Source organism: Epinephelus lanceolatus, chromosome 18 (assembly GCF_041903045.1).
Source record: "Epinephelus lanceolatus isolate andai-2023 chromosome 18, ASM4190304v1, whole genome shotgun sequence".
In the NCBI taxonomy this organism is placed as follows: domain Eukaryota; kingdom Metazoa; phylum Chordata; class Actinopteri; order Perciformes; family Serranidae; genus Epinephelus; species Epinephelus lanceolatus.
The window spans coordinates 28,786,178-28,800,893 of record NC_135751.1 but is presented as its reverse complement, the minus strand read 5'-3'; the positions used below and the strand labels follow the sequence as shown (position 1 = coordinate 28,800,893).

The window sequence follows — 14,716 nt, the reverse complement described above, 5'->3', positions numbered from 1 at the left end:
TTGAGTTGTTCAGCATTAGCCAATATTGATCTAATCATTGTTCCGTAACCAGCTCAGAGTAGTCCGATAAAAGCCATTTCAGCAATCCTGTAGTGATTCCCATTACTGCCACTAAAAGGGTCAGCCAACACGTACCATGCACAATGCACCCCATCTCCTCTCTGCAACTGCCCCTCAACCTTCCCCTCGACTCATGATGAGAAAATGACAGTTCCTTTGTGAAAAAATGTACAAATATAGTGATGCACTGCTGGATGAAGAAATGTTTGTGAGAAGCATTGTGGAGCAGGAAAGTAAAGAAGGATACGGAGTGTGAGCAGGGGCGGGAGGGAAAGTTAAGTCAAATCAGAGAATGAAAGAAAGAGAAAGATAACCAGACACTGAACTGTGCTTTGGGCATGTGTTGGCTCTGTCTGTCTGCTCCAATCAGCCTGGGTTTGGTGGGAAGCCAGCCCTCAGAGACCTTTAGCATGTGCGCTAACATCTCTACAGGGGGATTGGCACACATTATTAGAATTAGCAAACACGTGAGCTTGATGTTAAACCGAGTCTGTGTTTACCATTGGAAAATCACAATTGCTTACATATTTCATGTTTCTTAAATGAGCAACATCTGCTTTAGCCATAGGCTGATTATTCAAATAAGACGTTGCATTGGTTCTTATTGTGTTAGTTAGCGTTGTCTCTCGGTTAAGTGTGTAAAATATGGATTTCTGCGTTAAGTCTTTACCCACTTTCTTTTCTGCAGAACATTTCAGTCTTGGAGCTAGATAGTAGCTCTTGTTCCCTGCAGTCATTTTCCATTGTTTGCACTCTTTATCTCACTTCATCTACTGTACATCTTAAAAGCACAGTGTGAAGGATTTAGAGGGATATGCTGGCAGAAATGGAATATGATATAATAAGTATGTGGTGTTTCCTTTATAGTCACCTGAAAAGAAGAGTCATTGTGTTTTTGTTACCTTAGAATTTATGCCCACATATGGAGCTTGTCCTCGTCCATGGAGTGTGCCATGTTGTGCCGCCATGTTTCTACAGTAGCCCAGAATGGACAAACCAAACACTGGCTCTAGAAAGGGCCATTCGCATTCACTGTAGCTGGCAGCCCCTCAATAATGAGCCAAACAGCATTGGGAAAACACAGATTTTTGACATGGAACTGCCGTGTTCGGTGTTTCTACCAATTTTAATCACAAAGTCTGTTTGTTTTGGAGAGGAAGAGACTTCTGCAGATAATTCAGCTCCCAGTGAGAACCTCCTGAATGTCTGGTCCTTAATTTATCAGAGAAAAAAGGTGAGCACACATGAGCTGATGCTAGGCTAACACCCCATCTCTGACAAGCAAAACAGCACAGGAGAAACACTGATTTGTGATGTGAAACTGCTTTATTTTGTGTTTTTACTGGTTTTAACCACCTGGTCCATTTGTTCTGGAGAGGAAGACACCTGCGGGTAATTCAACTCCTGGTAAAATCCTCCTGAACAGTGAACAGCCTGTTGCTAGATGAACTAGCCTGTTGCTAGATGCCCCCAAATCTCTCTCCCTACAAGTCTAACTCTCTGTTCTTTGTTCTACATCCATCCAGATCGGTTCATTCTTCATGATCAACCTGTGCCTGGTGGTTATCGCCACCCAGTTCTCGGAGACCAAACAGCGGGAACACCAGCTGATGCAGGAGCAAAGGGCGCAGTGCCTGTCCTCGTCAACCCTGGCCAGCATGGCCGAGCCCGGGGATTGCTACGAGGAGATCTTCCAGCTGGTCTGCCACGTCCTCCGCAAAGCTAAGAGGAGATCGGCAGCTCTCTACTACACGCTGAGGGGCATGCCCCCGCCAGCTGGTGGAGGCAGGGGTAACAGGCGCGGTGGAGGGAATGTGAACGGAGAGCGGCACCATTCCAGACACCCGAAAAGTAAGTAGGAGGGTGTCAGCAAGTGACATAACTCAAATTTAACATTTGACATTTGAGGCACAGCATGTGTATTTGTCTAACATTTATGCCCAGTTCAGACTAAAGATTCACAACGAGAAGAAACCATTTCAAACATAGCAGGGAAAAAGTTGCAGTGGTGTGAACTGTTCACCTTGTCAAGTCACCAGCGTCTGGTATTCAGAAAAGGTAAAGGTAAAGGTAAAGTTCCACTGATTTTCACACACCTGAATGTGTGAAATTTGTTCTCCGCATTTGACCCATCCCCTGAGGGAGCGGTGAGCAGCAGCAGCGGTGCCACGCTCGGGAATCATGTGGTGAAGGCAGGGTACATCACCTGTTTCAAGCGCCAATCAGCTTGAAGCAAAGTCACGTGGTCAAGTTGGTAACAAGCTGTCAGCAGACTGCGTGTTTGCTTGTCGTGGCATTCCCTGATAACAGCCCTCTGCTCATACTGAATCCAAGTCTGTCTCATTTACATCCACTAACAGTTGTTACTTGTACGCACCAGAAAAGCCACAAGTGAGAAAGAGAGTACAGAGAGTCATTGCTATGGAGACGATACTCTGTCTCGTCTTGTTGCATTGGTGTTAACTGGCAGGTTCTCAAAACGTTGCAGACAGGTGCGTTGCAAGTGGTAGCAAGTTTCAACTTGTCTCATCATGACCAGGGCGTAATAGTTGAAAAAGTTTTATATACTTGAAAAAACAGAGGGACAACCTGCCTCGATTATGTCATTTAGGATTAAAAATGCTGCACAATGCTGGATGGTAATGGTCTGGCTACTTACTATGTTTGACTACAAATCTGGCTGCATTTTAATGGATGTGACTTTAGGAGTGATGTTCTGTTTACTTTTGGCAAAGTCAGGCTTACACTGTTCTGTTCAAAATACATTTTTGAAACTTCTGCAACAAAGGCACACACTTGCATCCTGCATATTTTGCATTGCAAAACAACATCTGAAATGAAAATGCATCCATAGTCTCATATTCTTTCTGTTCTCGTATCCTTAGTATCCCACTGCCCGCACCAGAGCAAGCAGGACAACAGCTCTCAGCCCTTAGCCAACTCCATAAGTCTGACTGTCCCTCAGAGTCCAGAGGACTGCCCTATATGTGCACTGTCACTGAAAGAGGGGGCAAGGGCCGTGGGAGACTCCAACGCCAACGGGGAGGAAGATGAGGAAGATGCGGTAAAAGAGACAGGCAAGGAGGAGAACCATTTAGAGGAGAGGGGAGATGGAGAGAAGCAGAGGAAGAGGACATGCTTTGGACATTGTAAAGACTTTTGGAATGATATGAGGAGGAAACTTTGGGGCATTGTGGAGAGCAAGTACTTCAGCAGGGGCATTATGATCGCTATTCTCATCAACACCATCAGCATGGGCATCGAGCATCATAACCAGGTAAGATGATACAGTGAGTGCTGTCAAACATTGTTTATGCAGTTATAATAAAGCAAAATGAAGACAGGGTTTTATTTTGAAACAGAGGTGGGACCAATTAATTGTTTTACAAGTCACAAGTAAGTCTGAAGTCTTTGTACTCAAGTCCCAAATAAAGACAGGCAAGTCCCAATTAAGTTATGTCCCAAACATTAAGTATTGAGTCCTAAAGAAGTGATAATGCGCCCTTCATCAAATGTAATCCTATGTTAACGAGTCACGTTAGCTAAGCATTAGCTCGCTATGCTCACATTAGCCTTACTGTTCTTTGGGCAACTTTAAATGTTGAAGAAAGTTGGAAGTTGCTGTGTCTTCGTCTGTATTTTGCAACCTTCACTATTTTTGCATACTGCAGTTTGTTTTTCAATGACCAACGCATAGTTTTTGTACGCAAACAAACTTATCTTTTGTTGAGTTTTTTCCACCTGGCGCTCTGTAACATAACATTAGCTCTTCATGGTTCTCCCCTGTAACTTGATTGGATGCTGTCGGATCTGGGGAATTAAGGGTGCTGTCAGACCTAGAGTTGTCTTGCTTTGGTCTGAATCAGGGACTCATTTTGTTACAAAGCTGTATAATAGCCTAGAGTTGGTTCGTGTTCTCACGGCAGCATTTACAAGCGGACCAGATCAAATGTCTTGCATGAGAAAGCTGCTCTTGATTGGTCCGAATTTCCATGTGGGAAAAATCCAGGAAGTAAACAAAATGTTGAAGAAGAGTACACTTGCAAGATGAATGTGACACTTTCTAATGTCACAATGGAGGGACAACATCGCAGATTGATTTTAGCGCTGGTCATCATGGACTATATTGCTGTCATTGTTCATTTTAGTCAAACCATACAGTTTGAAAACGAGGCGCGGCTCCAACTAGAAAACAATGTTTTCAAAAGGAACCAAAAAAATCCATTCTCTCTGGCAGCTGCAGGCCTGCAAAGAAATTGACCAATCACAGCTATCCGGTCCGCATGGGAGTTACTCCTTGCTCAAATTTGCACTCTCTCTCTCTTACCCTCCATCCAATCCCCTCGCTCCATTTTGACACTCCTCTGCTCCTCGTCCCGCCTCGTCCCAACCAGTGTTGCCAACTTAGCGACTTTGTCGCTATATTTAGCGACTTTTCAGACCCCTCTAGCGACTCTTTTTCAAAAAAGCGACTAGCGACAAATCTAGCGACTATTGAAGACTTCTGGAGACTCTGTCGTGAGAGCACGTATCATTCTTATTCTTCTCAACGAGCAGCGGATGCTGCCATGGGCCTTTCCCTCACCCCAAAGCACTCACAGATGGCCCAGTCCTCCCTCCCAGCAACAGTAAGAGCAGGAGATGGTAACCCCTCCATGTCCAGACTGCAAATGAATTGCGCATGCGCGGAACTGCCGCTGGCTGATCCTGACCTGGTTTACAGTCAGGGCGGGATGTAAATGTAAAATTTTCTTTGTCTAATATAAATCACTGAAAGAAGGTTAATTTGTAGTTCTAAACATCAAACATAAACACAACACAACCATGACATTATTCCTCTCTCCTACCGCGACCATTACAGTTACATGCATATGGACAATTATGCAAATTAGGCGATGATGTCATTTAGCGACTTCTAGCGACTTTTAGGACAGCTAGTAGCTACTTTTCTTACTGAGGAGTTGGCAACAGTGATCCCAACCCCCTCCGCATTTGAAAGTACGAGCGGTTTGTAAGGCCCTGAGCGATTCAGCTACACGAGTTTCGATATGGAAAATAAAGAGAGCGACAGCAGCAAGCGGCCTCTGCTTGCCCCACTGGCAAAGGCCGAAAGGAAGCGCAAGTCTGCCTCTGAAAAGGCAGAAACGAAGAAGAAATGCGACAAATTGAGGGCTCAAAGCAGAGTAAACATTGGGTCATCCGTTGACCGATGGAGAAAGCTCCGGCAGGATCTGGCCCGGAAAAGTGATGCTGATACAGCAGAGTTTTTGTTGAACAGGTAATATTTAATTTTTATGGTTAGACGGCGTCGAAACATTTTTTGTCTGCAATATTGTCAACACTTGTTTACTTGATTGACGGAGACGTTAGTCTAATTTTTAGCATTGTAAGTTAAAATTGCTATCATGTTTACACATTGTCACATCAGCGTGTATCGTTAGGAGGCTCCGAGGGGAGGGGGACACGAGCTCGGAGGGGAGGGATCATGGAGCACAGAGGGAGGGGTGTGTGGGGGGGAATGTTTTTTTCAAAACTTTCTCATCGTCTTTCTAAACGTAGACCATAGCTTTAACCCAAACAATGTGTCATGTGACTGCAGTTGGTTCAGATCGAGGTCGGAACACGTTCTCACCACAAACGAACCGCACCAGGGTTTGTTTGTAACCGGACCAAGATCACCTCTTCAAGAAGGTCTAAGTTCGGTTTTTGTGGTGCCCACCCGCGTGTGATTGCTGTGTTCACACCTGCCCCAATAAACTGCACTTAGCGGGCAAATGAACTTGAGTTTGATCTAACCGAATGAAACAGGGCAGGTGTGAAAGCACCCTAAATGCTGACTTGCTGGGAATGAGTCGTGTTAACGTTACTTGATTCAGGGAATGAAGTGACTTGTGGCACACTTTCTAAACACCATACTTTTTAATCCTTAGGCTTGGGGGAAGGTATCAAGTATTTTTTTTAATTCAAAACCCTAAATTCCAAGTGACAGTTCGAGTCATTGATGTTAAAGTCTCAAGTTGAGTTGATTTTGTCGAGTCTAAAGTCATCAACTTTGTCTGACTCAAGTCCTCACCTTTGGAAACTTCAAATACCTGTAATTTGCCAACAAAGCCAGTAAAGGTTTTGGATATTAGTAAAGACAGTAGTCCTTGACATCATTGTAGAAATATGCATTCCCTTTAATCCTTCAGACTGACATACTATAGTGTCAATAGAGTGCGTCAGTGTAATCATTTCCCGCTCCCCTCTCACTCCCACAAATCACCGCAGCCTCAGCAGATAAACCACTATCACTGCTGATGAAGCATCGCTGCTAGAAATATCATAATAGCAGATGACATTCAGAAGGATGAGCGTGGGAGTGGAGCATCACTGCCATGCAGTTTCCCTGACAGAGGTGTAAACATTTAGCCTAGCGGTAGACAAAACCGAGTTGGCTTTTAACATTGGCCAGGCTCCTCTGAGACAGGCAGGGCAGGTGTCTGAGAGCCAGAGTGGGGAAAGCCTGCCAAGACTGCACATGCACGCATGCATACAAACACATATAAGCGCGCACACATATAGTACACATCCATTTGTGTCCAGTGTGTGCGTGCACATTAGCAAATAACTTTTTATATGTGTGTGCATGCACAAACAGTAACATACACAAGCTGTTACATAAAAAAGCTTTTTCCTTCATTTCCCTCTCTCATCTGATGCCATTCTGCTTCCTCCCTTGCTAATTTTACTTCCTCTTCTCTCCCCGTTTCCTCCATAAATCCCTCTGTGCACCTTTTCCTTTGCACGTTCCTTCCCTCCCTTGCTCCTTTGTTCCTCGCCGTCTCCCTTCCTTCTGTCCTTCCCGCCTCACCCCAAGTGTCTCCTCTACTGTCTGACTCTCTTTTACCTCCCTCAGTTTCATCCTCCGTCTCCCCACTTCTCCCTTTCCCTCTCTCTCTCATCCGCCCACACACTCTTTGACAGCGTACAGAGTAGTTGCTTTCTCTCATCTCTGAAGACTCTAAAAATAAATGAGGGTTGGGTGATGGGGGGGGGGGGGGGGGGGGGGGGGGGGGGGGGGGGGAGGGGGGAGGGGGGGGCGGGTGGGGGAGCAGTTGGAAGAGCGAAGCAGACGCCGGTTACACAGCAGTTTTCAGCTGAATTCCCTGTGTGATTCCGCGTGTGAGCAAGCGCGTTTTCAAAGTAGGCATGTATGCAGAAACACATGCACATTTGCATACGCACACTCACAGAGGCTTTGTCTGTCTGTCTGTCTCTTGAGTCTTTCTCCCTGCACAATTTCCACAGGCTGACACAGAAGCAGTGATACAAGTGTGTGTTTTTGTGCTCTGCAGTCGAAAGTCTTACCTCTTGTAATTTTGTTCTAAAACAGGAACTCTGAAGCTGATGCTTCTCCCTGAAAAACAACTAACCACAGGGCTGCCGTACTCACACCACATCTGTTCATGTCAAGAGTGTGGTTTCAAATAAAAAATGCATATTGTTCTGTTTCTGGATACTTTTCCACTTTCACTAATCCGTCAACTGATGTTGAAGTGGAAATAAACAAGGTTTTTGCTCTAACTAATTATGAGGCAAAGGTTAATTGCACAATTTGATGGCGCCATCACTGTTTACACATACCTTTGCTTTCACTACTATACAACTCTGTTTGCCAACAGGTAAAGCAGTGAAACAAAGGCTTGATTAATGGTGCAAGACAACAGCATAACAACATTACAATGTCAATTACAGTTATTGTTTACGTACACAGAGAGTTTGCCTCCCGTCTTCTTGCCACCCAGCATCAGAAGTCCTGTGTGCACAGTGCAGTGAACGGCTTCTAGTTTCATAACGGCATCAGGAATGTTGTTGTTCAGCCATGTCTTGGTCAGAAGAGGGATGCGGCCACTCTGTGTGCCTCGCTGTGATGTTACCCTCCTGCTGCGTTAACACGACGGGTGACAAAGCAACAGGCTACAAGTCATTTTCAGTGGAAGCAGGAGACTTGAAACTACAAACTCTTTGACAATTCTTGTCACTGCTGATGGGTATGACATGCTACAGATCAAAGTTGAGCTGGCGGTGAAGCATCAACCAATCGTGTGTGTCTGTGGAACAGTGGTATTTAGCTTGGTTAGCTGATGCTTTGATAGCTTTATGTGCATCATGGTGCACATAGGGATGCAATGAGGCGGCAAAATGTGATATTAAAATGGGGCTCAGCCATAGATCAAATGCAACATAGTCAAGGTGCTTTGTGGCAAGTAGCAGACACACACAAGCCCATAAAGACGTAACTACATTTTGAGCATTTGGGCAACACTTCACTGATGACTCTGCAATATATTAGCCAGTCACACTGTGGCATTGTTGCTTGTAGTGTGAACACAGCATCACACTTAGCTCATCCATCATGTTAGATGAGATTGGTTGGAAGCAGTAGATTGTGTGGTGTAGTCTTTAGCATGCTTTCCCCACCGCCGCTGGTGTCTTCCTCCTTGGAGAGTAGCCCAAACCTGGATTCTTCCTCACCTAAATGCAGTGCATCTTCTAGAAGCAAAATATAAATAAAATTGTGACAAATTGAATTCAATCAACAGTGCATTGCTTTCACTTTAATTTGCTACATTCCTGCTAGTGAAAGACTTAAAATAAGGTTTGTCTTCACCTGAGGTCTGTGCATCTCCTATGGATACGTATCTACTGCTGTATTGATTTTATAGCAGTCATGGTACAATGACACACTGCGGCATGTCTGAGTGGATGCTGCACAAGGACGGGGATTCAGTGAAGTAACGTTAGCATCATTATTCTTCTTGGCCGGATGATGAATGGATCATTTTTGTTTAGCCCGTCTGCAGTCTTGACATTTAGGAACATTTTTCACAGGCTGCGGCTGCAGAGTGCATGTTCATGGAGCAGCAACGTGACCTGCCCTCTACTACATGATTCGCCCACCTTACCCTGCATATCAGCCCCCTTCAGTCCTTGGGTGGGAAGTGGAAGTCCCACTGAAATTAGCTAATGATTTTAGTTAATGATTAGCTAGCTATGAAGTATTACGTTAAAAGAGAAGCAGTAAAGGTTGGGGTAAGGGTAATGGGAAGGGTTTCAGTGGTTACTTATAAAGTGGAACACGTCTTCATGTAGTATGAACTCATACAGTAGTACACATTTTAAATGTCAGTATACCAACCAATAAAGTAATAAATAAATAAATACCATTAAGTACGCCTCAACTTTACGTTCCAAAACAAGTAATAGCAAAAACTACACAAACAGCATTCTCGGAACCCATTGGCTGTATTAGGCGTCTGACTTCCGGCAGGCGGCGATACAGCCTCTGCTGGCAGACCCCCGATTTTTTGGCATTCCGGTTTGATTTGGGCGGAGGAGGCGAATTTCCGTTTCCGACTTCCGTTTATATATAAGTAAATATGCTGAACCATTGCGATGGATTCAGAGTTTGCAGTGACGCCAATTATGTTCCGCCTCCTTAGTTCACCACACGGAGCGTTTAACCTGGCAACACCTGCAGCAGGCTCAAACGTGATTGGTCAATATCACGCGGACTACAAACAGCCTACAACCGGAAAACAGGGCTCTTCCGCTCTTCTTCCGGAGGCAAGATCTCTGGGGTTTGCCTACAGACCCTACATTCACTGAATGTAGAGTCTGTATATAGAGACTACACAAACAGTAATAAGGAGGAGCGGCTGTGTCCATATTGTCTTTGCTAACCATAGTACCACTTCGAAATGCTAGAGGGGAGAAGTTGAAAAGTTGTCTATTTCCATTTTAAAGACGAGCTGCCCATTTGCATTCATGTGCATTTCGTGTCTGGACATCTCTGTGTGGACAAAAAATGGCACATTGAAATTCAGGCTCGGAAGTTGTAGCTCATTCATTCATATGCAAGCAAACATTCACATGCTGACTGAGGGCACATTTCAAGAGTGAAACAGGGAGAGAGAGATTTGTATGGGAGGGTAAAAATTGAAATATTATTCAGGAGGTGGAAAATTAGGGAGCAGGTAGAAATTAACATGGGAGAGCATCGGTACAAGGACATGAGGAGAAACACGGCGAGGGGATAAAAGGTAAAGAAAAGCAGAAAGGTGGGGAGAAAGCAAGGAGGGGATGGAATGATGGTACTTTGTCCGAGTTAAACTGAGGTGTCAAGGGCCATGATGGTTCTGTCAATAGCAATAAATCTCATATCCTGTGTTTGCACTTAGGACGAGTGAGTGAGTCCTGGACACAGGTCAAGGTTAGAGCTAACTGCTAAGGGATACATCTCCATTTATCCCTACATTCCCTTTTTTCTACCACACCACATCCAGTTTTAGTATGTCATTTGAATTTTTTTAGAGGTGGTGTCGTCATCTGAAGCTCTCTATAGTCACAGATTGGTCCAGCTTCCAGCTACAGCTACAGCAGCTCAAATGAGTCTCAGTAGATGTTTTCCAGACTAAAACCTTGTAGTCAAAAGTGGGCTCATGAGATTTAGGCTGCTTTTGTCGGCTTATTTAGCTTCCTTCCTTCCCTTTTATCATTCTTGCTCTTCCTCACCTCTAATCAAGTATTTTCCACTCCTCTCCTCCATCATGACATCATCATCGTACTCCTAAACAATCCCTCTGCTCGCTCCTCGTTTTCCCTTCTCCTCCAGCCGGGTTCCTCCTCCACCGCGCTCGCTCCTCTGATCGACAGGAGGGTATTGATTGGGAAGAGATGGGTCTGCCTGATAATGAGACTCAGAGAGAGAAAGAGAAAAGAGATGGAGAACTAGGGGCATGGAGAAAGATAGGGAGAAAAAGCGGATTAGAGAAATGGGGAGAGGGCTGTTTTTCTCTGACATGGTTTGCTAACTTTGGCAGGGCTAGCTGGCTATTTCTCCACTGGCTTTGAAACTGAAATTCACAGGGGGTATCAGAGAAAGCATCTGATCCATATCGTGCACAACGCACATCCCCTCACACACATACAAATGGAAATAAACCCGGGATTGACTGGAGAGTGTGTGTTTGTTTCTTGTGCGTGCAGTTCCTATATGTATGTGCTTCCTTTGCCAATTCCGGATAACATGGTCAGAGTTTGACACCATCCACAGCACAGACACTAGACGCTCTCTATTCCTTTCTTGCTTTCCTGTTTTTTGTTTCTGATGTGATGTTCCCTGAGGTTTTCTTTACAATTTTGCATAAACAGCTGTGCTGGGGAAAAAAAAAACACAACACAATTTGTTTCCCTGTTTCTCAGTGTCTTCCCCTCCTCTCTCTCTGTCGCCTATCTAAGATAAGGTGTGTGTGTGTGTGTGTGTGTGTGTGTGTTAATTTTATTTGCCAGGTAGGAGAGAATTCTCTTTTCAAGTGACTGACAGTTTGAGTGACAGCCTTTTCAACACAGGCGGAGAAATGTGATGCACACACAATTGTTCTCGCAGTGGCTCCGACGTCTTTTGTTGCGGCAGCTGTGATTGCAAAGCAGCGGTTTAATATCAACTGTGTTTTTATCTCTCTGTCTGTACCTGCCTCTCTGAGGATATCACTGTTTTTAACTTGGGATGCTTGCAACTCAATCCCTCTGTTCTTTTGCTTACCACTCTTTGCGCCACTCTGTCTATTTACCCACTTCCACACCGGACTTGTCATTCTGTTTTTCTGTTTCTGTGACCCCTCCCTCCCCAACCTGCCCCCACCCAGCCTGAGGAGCTGACCAATGTCCTGGAGATCTGCAACATCGTCTTCACCAGCATGTTCACGCTGGAGATGATCCTGAAGCTGACTGCTTTTGGCTTCTTTGAGTACCTGAGGAACCCCTATAACATCTTTGATGGCATCATCGTCATCATCAGGTCTGCAAACTACAAAATGATTTTCTGATTGCAGCTGAGGGCGCCACAATTTAAAGGGAAACGCCACCTAAATTAAAAATTCCAATGTCTTACTTTCATTGCCTAGAAATGTTCAGTTAGTATTTGTGAACATGAGCTACTCTTTCAAAGCCAGAAACCAGAGAAGTCTCAAACGTGTGATGTCATCAGGTATAAAGTCTGGAGCTGCTCCATAGGAGCCTGATTGTTGGACCCACAGAATTCTGCAAATGAGCTTTATTCTGTAGCTTCTTTGCGTAACATGTCATGCATCGGTGCACTGTCTAGATGAAGGAAACTGGAGGCAAAAGCTAACAACACTGCACAAATTCCTATGATTTGCACTGTGTACAAGTGTTCCAATTGATCAAATTCAGAAAAAACAAAGGCCACTTTAAGTCCCGAAAATAGTAGGACATAAAGGGAGAGAAGTAAAAAACTTAAGCAGCAAATATGGATCAAAAAACTTCATTCTCAGTCTGGAGGTGCGGAGTTAACTAATGTCAAATGCTATGTAAAAGCGTTGTTGAACATGCCTCGAGTTAGATGCAATTGAACATGCTGCGACAACTTTGTTTTTCTCCACAACCTCAATTTTTAACACTATACCAGATCTCTGAGAACAGTTGATCTAGTAGGTAGAAAAACATAGCTCAAGTTAGCTAACTTTAGCTGGTAGGCTAATGTTAACTTGACAGTGGTGCATCCATGTACAGAGTTGATAGAAAAGACAGTTGTACTTTAGCATATTTACTCACCCGGCAAAGGCAAAGATTACCAACACTGCACAAATGCCTATGATTTGCACCATTTACAGCTGTTCCAATTGATCAAATTCAGAAAAAACAAAGGCCACTTTAAGTCCCGAAACAGTGGGACATAAAGGGAAAAAGTAAAAAAAAAAAAAAAAAAAAAACTCACTGAGAAACAGCGGCCAACATTGGATCAAAAAACCCAACATTAATGTTAAATCATTGTGTTAAACATGCCTCAAGTTGGATGGCAGTAAAATGTGCTGAGAGAAGATCTCTGTGTTTTTAGCCACAACCTTGGTTTTCGATGACATTTTACCAGACCTTTGGGAACGGTTGATCTAGTAGGTAGAAAAAGTAGCTTAAGTTTGTCAACATCAGCTAGTAATGGAGCAGCAGTAGCTCAGTCCAAAGGGACTTGACTTGGGAACCAGAGGGTCACCGGCCAAAGTCCCCATATGGACAAAGCATGGAGCATGGACTGGTAGCTGGAGAGGGACCAGGTCACCTCCTGGGCACCACCAAGGTGCCCCCGAGCAAGGCACCGAACTCCCAACCGCCTGAGGCGCCTGTCCAATGCAGCCCCTCACTCTGACATCTCTTCATTTAGTCCATGTATAGGTTTTATTTATGCATGTGTGTGCATTTCATGCCTGTGTGTGTATATGACAACAGAGTGACAAAAATTAAATTCATAAAGTACTTCTTCTTCTTCTCCTTCTTCTACTATTGCTTGACAGCGGTGCATCAATGTACAGAGTTGAAATAGAAAAGACAGTTGTACTTAAGCACATTTACTCACCTGGCAAAAAACAAAACGGCAGTCATTTCAGTCGTGGACCCAACTGCACACAAAAGAGTTACAGTCCTGTAGACTACTATACGCTTTCATTGGCTTGTTGTGTATTGTTAGTAACATTAGGAGGTCTGGAGGCTGAGGTAATTTGTAACAACGATTGTGTCTTCACTGGGCAAATTGGTCAAGTTGTGGGAAGAGTCACTTCTGGGGCGGCTGTGGCTCAGAGGTAGAGCCAGTCGTCCACTAATCGGAAGATTGGCGATCAATCCCTGGCTCCTCCAGTCCATATGTCAAAGTATCCTTAGGCAAGATACTGAACCCCAAATTGCACCCAATAGCTGTTGATGGGTGAATGTGAAATGTAGTATAAAAAGGGCTTTGAGTGGTCAGAAGTCTAGACAGGTGCAGTCCATTTACCATTTTTCTTGGTTGTGTCAGGATGACATCCAACACGGGTTCCAATTTTCTTATGAAACCTGCTACCTCTGGTTCATCCAACCTTTTTATGTAGTCCTCTATTTCCCATTCACGCAGTTTATGCATTTATCACTTCCTGCCGTCTGTATGAAATTTGCACGTCTTAATAGTCACATGATTGCAAACAAGCTGTTGTAGCGTTCTCAGTTCTGAAACAGAAAATGTACCCATACACTCAGCACAGGCCCTCGGGTCTCCTAGTGTCACCGGGAACATCTTTCCCAATTCACTGTCTCTGGTGTACTTTAGGACTTTATACATGATGTCATCACAAATCACAGAAGTTTTAGGGCTCTAGTTTTGGATTTGGGCAAAAGTTGTTCATGCTCACTCATATTTTTGGAATGCTTTAGACTGCAGGACTAACATATATGAATATTGAAAATGGCCATGCAGTTCCCCTTTAATAAATGAGATACAATTTTTTCAAACTTTGTCCCAAAACCAGCTTCAAACCACTCTGCTGGAAACTAATGAGAGCTTTTGTTCAAACATGTAACGACTGTACATCTAATTGAGTTTTAAGATATACTTTCATCTCAAGAAAAAAGACAAACATACTGTTCCAATCAGGATTTCCATCTGTTTCGGTGTATTCCCCGTGGACCTTTGTGTTAAACTACACCACTTCTTTTATGTGACAAATGTTTAATATAGGAACTGTCTAGCAGCGTGGGATAGAATATAAATGCAGCAGTATGGATTTCTATACCTTGAAAAATGTGCATTAGTGTGTTTTTATTTTATTTTTCTCTTCTTTTTCTATTG

General features: G+C 44.0%; 1 protein-coding gene across 3 annotated transcripts in view; it reads left to right on the top strand.

The window, feature by feature from the left end:
* Nucleotides 1-14,716, top strand: part of LOC117269085 (voltage-dependent T-type calcium channel subunit alpha-1I) — a 141,432-nt gene that overhangs the window by 47,455 nt on the left and 79,261 nt on the right. For all 3 annotated transcript variants that reach the window (XM_033645943.2, XM_033645940.2, XM_078161154.1), the window contains exons 7-9: nucleotides 1,587-1,911; nucleotides 2,946-3,337; nucleotides 11,751-11,902. In XM_033645943.2, the coding sequence (XP_033501834.1) occupies nucleotides 1,587-1,911; nucleotides 2,946-3,337; nucleotides 11,751-11,902 (869 nt within the window). The remainder of the gene's footprint in view (nucleotides 1-1,586; nucleotides 1,912-2,945; nucleotides 3,338-11,750; nucleotides 11,903-14,716) is intronic.